This window comes from Dipodomys ordii, unplaced genomic scaffold, assembly GCF_000151885.1.
Source record: "Dipodomys ordii isolate 6190 unplaced genomic scaffold, Dord_2.0 Scaffold99, whole genome shotgun sequence".
In the NCBI taxonomy this organism is placed as follows: domain Eukaryota; kingdom Metazoa; phylum Chordata; class Mammalia; order Rodentia; family Heteromyidae; genus Dipodomys; species Dipodomys ordii.
The window spans coordinates 2,448,069-2,458,389 of NW_012267315.1; the positions used below are offsets into that span (position 1 = coordinate 2,448,069).

A 10,321-nucleotide genomic window follows, 5' to 3' on the forward strand; every position below is an offset into this window, starting at 1 on the left:
AAAAAAAAAAAAAAAGTACTACAATTCCCACATTCTAGGGAAATAGTTTGATATGAAGCACCAGAAATCTACTTCCTTTCCTAGACAATAATTGCACTGGCAAATTCTGTGTAAGTATTTTGGAATTCAGTACTCTCCTGAAGCTTCTAACTTCCAGGGGAAGGTTCACAGGGTAAACAGAGATTCATTTGGTAAATTTTAACTTTTAGCACAGTAGCAGTTACCATTCTACCTCCTCCTTTTTCTTTTTCTCCCTCTTAAAAGGCAACATTACAAGCTAAGATAGTCAAAAGCAATTGCATATACAAAAGAAAAAAAATAAAGTACCATGTATGTTGAAAGAGAAATAGAGATAATAATAGAAAGAAACAAGCTGAAATTTTTCTAAATTTGATTAAAGACAGGAATATAAACACTAAAGGTAAAAAAATTTCAAGTAGGGGCTGGGAAGGTGGCACAGTGGTAGAGTGCTTGCCTTGCACACATGAGGCCCTGGGTTTGATTTCTCAGCACCACATACACAGAAAAAGCTGGAAGTGGTGTGTGGCTCAAGTGGTAGGCACTATCCTTGAGCTGAAGAGCTAAAGGACAGAGCCCAGGCCCAGCGTTCAGGCCCCACAACTGACAAAAACAAACAAAAAAATTTCAAGTAAGATTAACTCAAAAAATAGCTACCTGGAGACACATTACCATTAAACTTTAAATAGAAACTTAGAAGAAACTTTTTTTGTGTGTTTGTACTGGGCCTGGGGCTTGAACTCAGGGGCTGGGAACTGTCTCGAGATTCTTTTTCTCAAAACTAGCACTCTGCCACTTGAGCCACTGTACCACTTTTAGCTTTTTCTGGGTAGGTTATTAGCGATGAGTCTCCTGGACTTTTCCTGTCTGGACAGGCTTCAAACTGCCATCCTCAGATCTCAGCCTCCTGAATACCTATGATTACAAACATGAGTCACCAGCACCTGGTTTTTTAAAACACTTGTGTTTTTCTTAATGCCAGTCCTGGGACTTGAACTCAAGACCTAGGCGCTGTCCACAAGCTATTTTTCCTCAAGGCTAGCCCTCTACCACTTGAGCCATAGCTCTACTCCCAAGAAACTCTTTAGTAATAGTTTTGGCAGATTTTTTCACCAGAAACTTTGGAGGCCAGGAGCCAATAGTTTCCAAGTTTAAAAGAATAGTATTATTAATGAAGAATCTGTGGCAACACTGGCCTTCAAAAATTTGGGAAAAGCTGGGCACAGGTGGCTTATGCCTGACTGTAATCCTAGCTACTCAGGAGGCCAAGATGTGAGGAGCATGATTTGAAGTCAGCCAGGGCACAAAAGTCTGTGAGACTCATCTCCAATCAATCACACACAAAAAAACAGCTGAAAGGGGCTGGGAAGGTGGCTCTGTGGTAGAGTGCTTGCCTTGCATGCATAAGGTCCTGGGTTTGATTCCTCAGCACCACATAAGCAGAAAAAGCCAGAAGTGGCCCTGGGGCTCAAGTGGTAGATCTGAGGGATGGCACCCAGGCCTAGAGTTCAGGCCCCACAACTGACAAAAAAATCTGCAAGTAGAGCTGTGGCTCAAGTAGTAGAGCACTAGTCTAGCTGAGCAAAAGAAGCTCAGGGACAATGCTCACTCAGGCCCTGAGTTCAGTTCCCAGGACTGTCACCAAAAAAACCCAAAAACCAAAAAAAAAAAAAAACAAGATTCAGAAAAAATTAAGATGTTTCAGCTGTTTTAAGCGAGATAAAAGCTAATAATATTTTATTAATCACTAGACTTGTCCTGCAAGAAATGCTAATTTGAGCCAGCTGCTGGGGGCTCATACCAGTAATGCTAGTTACTCAGGAATCTGAGATCTGAGGATCAAGGTTCAAAGCCAGCCTGGGCAGGAAAGTCCCTGTGAGACTCTTATCTCCAATTAACCACGCAAAAACCAGGAGTGGCACTGTGGCTCAAGTGGTAGAGGGCTAGCCTTGAACTGAGGAGCTCAAGAACAGCGCCCAGGCCTAGAGTTCAAGGCCCATGATCAACACAAAAAAAAAAAAAGGAAGAAAGAAATACTAGTTTGAGGCTAACTTGGGCTATCTAGTAAGCAACAAAACAAAATCAAAAACCTCAATGACTCAGAAGAAATCACAAGAGAAGTATATGTACTAGAGAATGACTTGAAAATATCATCAAAATTCGTGGGCTATAGTAAAACCAATGCTAAGGGCAAAATATATAAGTTATAAATACCCTTCTTTTCTGAGACAGGAGTCTACCTATGTAGTCCAGCCTAGCTTGGAACTCACTTTATAGCCCTGGCTGGCTTTGAACTTGAAATCTTCCTGGTTCAGCTAGAGTGCTGGGATTACAGGGGTACCCACCATGTTTGGTTTAAGAACAAGAAAAATGTCTTAAATAAGTATAACTTGAAATAATATTGAAATAAACAAAATAGAGAGTATAGAGATAATTGCAAAATCAGCTTAACAGTTGGTTCTTGGTTCTTTGAAATGGTCAATAAAATTTACAAACCCCTAGCTAAATTGACTTCTGGAGGGGGGAGGAAACAGGGCACTGGTGGCTCATGCCTGTAATCCTAGCTACTCAGGAGGCTCAGGTCTGGAGATCACAGTTCAAAGCCCCAGCCCAGGCAGGAAAGTCTATAAAACTCTTTATCTCCAATTAACCACCAAAAGCTGGAAGTAGAGCTGTGGTTCAAATGGTAGAACACTAGCCTTGAATAAAAAAGCTAAGGGACAATGGTCAGGCCCCAAGTTTAAGCCCCAGTTCCAGTGCACAGACAGACAGAAAGACAGACACACAATATGCATTTGACATGCAGCTTAGCAACACAGTACAATGAAGACCACCATTTGTTTATCTCTGTGACTGGATATTGACTGGAAGCTGTGACTCGCTATCCCTGCTCAGAGAATTATATTACTAGGCAAGAAAAAAATTAAAATCCAAATTTCAAGCTGGGCACGGTAGCTCAAGCCTGTAATCCAAAGATGACAGTTTGAGAGGTCAGCCTGGGGCAAAAAGTAGTTTGTGAGATTCCATCTCAACTAATGGCTGGGTGTAGTGGCATATACCTGTTAGCCCAGCTACAGGGAAATGAACATTGGCTAGACACAATACTCATGCTTGTCATCCAGTGACAAAGGCAAGAACAAGCAGGAGGATTGTAGACCAAGCTGTCTTGGGCATAAAGACCCTAGCTCAAAAATAAGCAATGCATAAAGGGGGCTGGAGCTGGAGCTCAAGTGTTCAAATGCCTGAGAGCCAGTGAGGCCCCAGGGATTGGACTGAGTTAACAGGAACAAATACAGATTCACATGTGCTCCTCATCTTTGATAAATGTTAGAACAATGTTCATATGAAAGCAGATATAGATACTTCAATATAGGCTTTTCAGAAGTTTCATATCCATACTTCAATATATAGGCTTTTCGGAGGTTTCATATCCTGTGTGATATCCAAACCTTCATTTCCTCCCAGTGACCTCATGTAAGTAGCAAGGATCTTTTTATAATGATTGAACCACTCCATCTGCAAAAAAGATAGTCATAGTTATAAGAGAGCTCCCATCTTTTCAAAACCAGAAGCACATCTCAATGTGAATCATTATTGTGACCATTGTTCATTTGTATTACAAATATTGTTAATTGCTTCTTCATATCCAAGCACTATTTTGAGTTCTTGGATGGATCATGCAACAAATGAAAAAAGGCTTCTGTTCTCACAAAGCTACCATTCCAGCGTACGTCATCAAAAACATAAGGAATATAGCCCAGAAACAAGATTACAAAAAGACACTACTGCTGGGCACCAGTGGCTCAAGCCTATAATCCTAGCTACTCAGGAGGTTGAGATCTGAGGATTGTGGTTCAAAGCCAGCCTGGGCAGGAAAGTGTGAGACTTTTTTTTTTAATTGTGAAAATACTGTACAGAGGGCTTACAATTACATGGGCAAAGTAATGAGTACATTTCTTATCAAGCATTGTTGCCTCCTCCTTTGTTTCTCCTTCCCATCCCCTCCTCCCTCTTCCCCGTGAGACTCTTATCTCCAATAAACCACCAGAAAATCAGAAGTGGTGCAGTGGCTCAAGTAGTAGAGCACTAGCCTTGAGCTTAAGAGCTCAGGGACAGTGCTCCAGCCCAAAGTTCAAGCCCAAGACCCCCCCCCCAAAAAAAGGACACTACTTCAGAATTATAAAATAGAATAGATGCTCTTTCTGAAAACTAAGCTATTTTTGAGAAAACAATCCACTGTCCATCAACTGATAAATGCACAGATGTATCCACTGTCCATCAACTGATAAATGCACAGATGTATATCTATACAATGGAACAATAATTGGCCACAGACAGATAATATTCTGGTTTATGATAATATGGATCAACCTTGAAAATTTATGTTAATTTTGAAAGAAAGGCAGGCTACATGTTACAAGATTTTACTCTCATGAAAACCCCTAATAATCAACTATATAAAGAAAGAAAGTAGATCAATGATTTCCAGGGGTACAAAAGGAGACACTGAAGAACTGACGAATGATATGGGGCTTCTTTTTAGGGTACAGAAAATGTTCTGGAATAAGATGATGATAATGGAAGCACAACTGTGTGAATATACTGAAATCCACTGCATTGTATGCTTTAAAATGGCAAACTTTATGGAATGTGAATTTTATGTTAGTACAGTAAATCTGACTTTTGGGGTTTTTTGTAGTGCTGGGGATTATGTTAAACATTCACTTTGCCACTGAGCCACTCCTCTAATCCCCAGTTATTAGTGTTTTTTTAGACTGTTGAGAGAAATGAAAGACCTACATATATAGCCATAACATTCACAGATTACATGATTCAATATAATGTCAAATGACTTAATAGATTCAATTCAATCTCAAAAAAATTGCAATTAAAAAAACAGAACTTGAGTGTAAAATTTGCATGAAAGTGTAAAGGACCAAAAATAGTCAAAACTTTTTAAAAAGACGATCAAGATGGGAATATCTTCTTAACATATGATAAAGTTACAGTAATGACAACAGTACAATTGCTATAGACAGATAATTAGACAAACAGAAAAGACAGTACCTCCATCCCAAATCCACCAATGAATGGACAGTCAATTTATAACCAAGGTGGCACCATGCGTGGGTCAGGCAGAAAAAGGACTGGCTCATCTCAATCCTAATATTTAAGGTGAAACTGGACACCAAGTCTATGTCCTTAAATACTGGACTAGTCCTATGTCTCAATGACTAGAAAAAATCAAGAGTTTCATTATTAATATGAAACTATAATGTTGATTAGAGTGTATATATGCAAGTGTAGGCTTTATACACATATAGAAGCAAATATATATGTGTATACATAATGCCAGTTTCTTTATCTCAGTGATAGATTAATGATAATATATGGGATTCTATTTTATTAATGAGAGAATTTGGGCTGGGAAGGTGGCTCAGTGGTAAAGTGCTTGCCTTGCATGCATGAGGCTCTGGGTTTGATTCCTCAGCACAACATAAGCAGAAATAACTGGAAGTGGCGCTGTGGCTCAAGTGGTAGAGCACTAGCCATGAGCTAAAGAGCCGAGGGACAGCGCGCAGGCCCATGACCGACAAAACAAAACAAAACAAAAAAGAGAATTTTCCACAAAGCATTAAGAACCATTCATGACTACATGCTTCTTATCACAGTGCACACAAAATAAATGAATGCTACAAAATTCTGAAGAACAGATGTTAAAAAAAAGAAAAACACCAATTGAAAACAATGTCACGCTCAGCATTCTCATAAACTTGACCTGTTGTTAACTTACTTCTTCAGCAGACATGTGAAATCGTAAAGCATTTGGCAAGATGCTACCATATTCCCACCTGAGAGCTCTAATCCGAAGCAACCGGTCATACCTAGGACATGAGAAGGGATAAAATAAGAGGGGGATCAGAAGTCTTTCTTTGTTCCTTTTTTTTTTTGGTCAGAACTTTATTTGGCTAATAGAAACAAACCAACTCTAAGATATCTTTAGAACCATGGAGGAAGAGTTCTAGGGATAGGATGATGCCCTGAAGGCACTGCTCAGTTCTCCAGGTGTTGAAAATACACAGTGGTTATGAAGCCCCAAAAGGTCCTTATTTCTTGGAGAAATAAGAAAAATATTAAAGGAAGGCTGGGAAGGTGGCTCAGTGGTAGTGCTTGCCTTGCATGCATGAGGCCCTGGGTTCGATTCCTCAGCACCACATACACAGAAAAAGCTGGACGTGGTGTTGTGGCTCAAGTAGTAGAAAGCTCACCTTGAGCTGAAGAGCTCAGGGGCAATGCCCAGGCCCAGAGTTCAAGCCCCATGACCGACAAAAAAGAAAAAAGAAAAATATTAAAGGAACTAAAATAATCCATCATTAAAAAGCAAAATACGAACAGATATGGCAAAACATCAAAAGGCCTAAGGGGGGTATGATAACTCCATGAGGTTCATATTCTTTCTCCTTTTATGAATGCTGCAGTTTTGTTTTCTGTTGTTCTTTTTGGTGCCAGGCCTGGGGCTTGAACTCAGGGCCTAGGCATTATCCTTGAGGGTTTTTTTGTTTTGTTTTTCTCAAGACTAGTGCTCTATCACTTGAGCCACAGTGCCACTTCTGGTTTTTTGGTGGTTAAAGATAAAAAGTCTCACTGTCCAGGCTGGCTTTGAACCATGATCCTCAGATTTCAGTAGCTAAGAGGTAGGTAAGCATGAGCTACCAACACTCAGCTCATAAGAAAAGTTTTAAGAAGAGGAAAAAAAAATGCTTAGAAAGAGAGAGACAAATCTTAGATTTTCTGCTATCCATTTGATACAGTTACCTGGGAAATCAAATGACATCGAAAACTATCCTGGGTTTCCTGCCCTGCCATACCATGAAGAAACTGAGAAACTTACAAATAGGCTACAGTGCAGCGCCGATTTCTTAATAAAGAACAATGACGAAATTTGATGGTTGGTATCAGATCACCTCTTCCACCTGACTTTGTTTCATTCCTGGTAAAAGTATTTAGAGCAAAAAATAAATATGTATACTCTAGTATAAGTGAAAAGTTCAAAGCCAACAAGTATCAATTTATGTGTTTGTTTTTGTCCATTTATGATTAGCAGCAGTTAACTGAAGTGAAGAGCAACTATCTTCACATCGGTGCTTTTTGTTTTGGTCAGTCATGGGGCTTGAAATCTGGGCCTGGGCACTGTCTTCAGCTATTTAGCTGAAGACAAGCGCTCTACCACTTGAGCCACAGTGCCACTTCTGGTTTTCTGGTGGTTTACTGGAGATAAGTCTCACAGACTTTTCTGCCCAGGCTGGCTTGGAACCGTGATCCTCACATCTCAGCCTCCTTAGTAACTAGGATTATAGGTGTGAGCATCAGTGCTTTAAGAAGTCACAAGTGAAATAACAAGCTGGGCACTAGTGGCTCACGCTTCAAAGCCAGCCCAGGCAAGAAAGTTCATGAGACTCTTATCTCGAATTAACCACCAAAAAGCCAGAAGTGGAGCTGTGTGTGGATCAAATGGTAGAGTGCTAGCTTTGAGCACAAAAGCTCAGGAACAGCACCAGAGGAACTCCTCCCCCCCCCCAGTGAAATAACTTGCCTAAGACTTTACTATCTATTAATGTGGCCCTAATCTTTTCATTTGTATAATCAGAGTATGATGAAGTTATAATTTTTCAAAAATCCCCTAAAAATGGATGCATGCTTATCTGATTTCAACATCTTATTTCTTAGGTTGTTTTGAAATATCAGTGTTATAAAAACTTACACATCAGACTGGTTTTGTTCATATAATGCTTTCATCTCTTCTAGAACTTGTCTGATTCCATCCTCCTAAAACACATAATCGGAAAACTGATATTGAGAAACATGTATTTTTCCCTGTCAATTCCATGGCAACTTGATTTACCTTGTTAAAAAAAAGAAATCCATAGCCCTTTCATACTACTACAACGGCTATATGTATTGGTGAGGAATGTAAAATGGTACAGCCTGTGGAAAACAATTCAACAGTTCCTCACAAAGTTAAAACACATAATTACTATATGATCCAGTAATTCCTCTCCTAGGTTTATATCCAATTCCATTCCTAGGCATATGTTTTGTGTGAAAATATAAGTTCACAAAAAACTTTGCATACATGTTCCTAGCAACATTATTCATACAACCTAAAAGGATTTAGAGTGTACTTGGGTCCTAGGTTTGCTTCTTATTTTCTATGTCATCTTAGTAAGACAAGCTCTCCAAGCCTGTGCATATATGGCTGGAAAAATGGAAATGTGAAAACCTCAAGGGTTTATTATGACGATAAAAGATGAAGCAGGTCAACTGCATGTCACCCTGGGTGGAGTAATAGTAACAGAAAAATCAGAATTATCTTATTTGTGAAGTGGAAGTCGCAACCGTAGTAGAAATTAACAGCAAACTCTACTTTTACACCACACCTAGTAGAAATTAACAGCAAACTCTACTTTTACACCATGTTAGACGTTCAGGCCCCCTCACTTCAATTACTGTAGCGTTGAGCTTTGAAGTAAGATCATTATCACATCAGTTTTTGCATTTGAGACCAGACCAAAGTCTGAAAGCCAGAATCCCAGGCAGGTTCAGAAATTCTTCATTCCCTCCCTCCTGGCCCCACCTCCTGCTGGTGGAGCAAAGGCTACTGGCTATTTACTAGACTCCCAGAGCCCTGCAGTTCTGCTTTTTTCTTTCTTTTTTTTTCTTTCCTTCCTTCTCTCTTTCTTTTCTTTCTTTCTCTCTCTTCTTTTTTTCCTTTCTTTTGCAGGGCCTGGCCGCTGTCCCCAGCGCTTTACCACTTTGAGCTTCTGTCCCACTTCCGGTTTTCTGGTCGCTAATTGGAGATAGGAGTCTCGCTGACTTTCCTGTCCGGGCTGGCTTTGAACCTTGATCCTCGATCTCAGCTTCCTGAATAGCTAGGATTACAGGCGTGAGCCACCGGCGCCTGGCTCGCGGGTCCGCTTTTAATCACCTCACATCGATGCCGGGGTGGGGGGCAGCGTGGAGGGGAGCATCAAGTGCTAGATTGCTCTAAAGCAATGGGTGAGTCTGCCTAACAGGAACGCCGAACCGTACCAGGAAGGGTCTCCGACTCAGAGGAAGGAACTCACCGGGCTGCTGGGTCGCATCAACCGGAGTTCAGTATTTGGTTTCATCCCTCCCGCCCGGGGAGCGGCCTAGGCGGGGACGTGAAGCCCTCACGGTGAGCTGCCCAGACCCACAATGAAGTGCTGGGGGGCAGGGGCTGCCCCCGCCCCCGGCCCGCCCGCCGCGCCGCGCCGCTCCCCGGCCCCCGGCCCCCGGCCTCCTCACGTTGAAAGCCGGCAGCTGCCCCTCAGGCGCGCGGTGCAGCTCGCGGACCAGTTCCATGGCTTTTTCGCCGAACATGGTGGACGCGCCCTGGTGGCCTCGTCCAGTCAACCGCCGGGTCTCAGGACAAACGGCCGTGGGCTCCGGCAGCACACCCTGCTCGTTCGGCGTCCCACACAGCCCTAACTCCACGCTGCTGGCTTTGGCGCCAAAACATGATCAGCCTATCGCAGCATGCTGCCGGGTCTCTCGGCTACGGTGGCTGAGAAGGGACTTTTTCTACAGCCTCAAGAAGTCAGCGACTCAAGGTGTCCGTGACGTGGGTCTGAGCCCCTGAGATAAGTGAAAAAGTGTTTTTCGTGCTCCTAGGGAGATAACCAGGCGACTCAGCGCAGCAGAGATAAATGCATGCCCTCAGCTTCCTTTTTACTTTTTCCCATTTGATTCAATTTACAAGGAGCACCCTAAAGAGGAAAGGCTAGATACCAGAAAGGTAGAAAGAAACTCGTTATGACATAATCTTCCCTTTCGCAGTGTGGGTATTTAGTTACTAAAGTGAAACCATCTTTATTGGGTATCTCCTGTGTGTACTGAAACTGGCCCTCACTCCTGGGATTCAACATGTCAGGTCCAGCCACTTGTCCCAGCATGCCAAATAGAAAGAGTGATGGTAGGCTAAGAATGGAGGCTTATTAGGAAGTCTCAGTGTCACGTGAAGAGGGCTTTAGCCAATCTTCCAGTTCAGATATTAGCAGTTGGTTAAATAGAAAAGGAGTTGAGCCAGAGGTGAGAAGGTATGTATACACACACCCTATTACAGATCAAGCTGATTGGTCATTATTTTGTTTTTGTATGTTTTCCTGGAGCTTGAACTCTGGGTCTGGGCGCTGTCCCTCAGCTCTTTAGCTCAAGGTGAGCACTCTACCACTTGACCCACAGTACCACTTCCGTTTTTCTGGGTGGTTTATTGGAAATAAGA

General features: G+C 41.9%; 1 protein-coding gene across 1 annotated transcript in view; it reads right to left on the reverse strand.

The window, feature by feature from the left end:
* Gins1 (GINS complex subunit 1 (Psf1 homolog)) overlaps positions 1 to 9,528 on the reverse strand; it is a 16,595-nt gene extending 7,067 nt beyond the window's left edge. The window contains exons 1-6 of the mRNA XM_013027122.1: positions 9,346 to 9,528; positions 9,144 to 9,209; positions 7,781 to 7,845; positions 6,911 to 7,009; positions 5,813 to 5,903; positions 3,418 to 3,534 (exon numbers count right to left, since the gene is read on the reverse strand). Coding sequence (XP_012882576.1) covers positions 3,418 to 3,534; positions 5,813 to 5,903; positions 6,911 to 7,009; positions 7,781 to 7,845; positions 9,144 to 9,209; positions 9,346 to 9,420 — 513 coding nt within the window. The 5' untranslated portion in view covers positions 9,421 to 9,528. The remainder of the gene's footprint in view (positions 1 to 3,417; positions 3,535 to 5,812; positions 5,904 to 6,910; positions 7,010 to 7,780; positions 7,846 to 9,143; positions 9,210 to 9,345) is intronic.
* Positions 9,529 to 10,321: the final 793 nt, after the last annotated feature.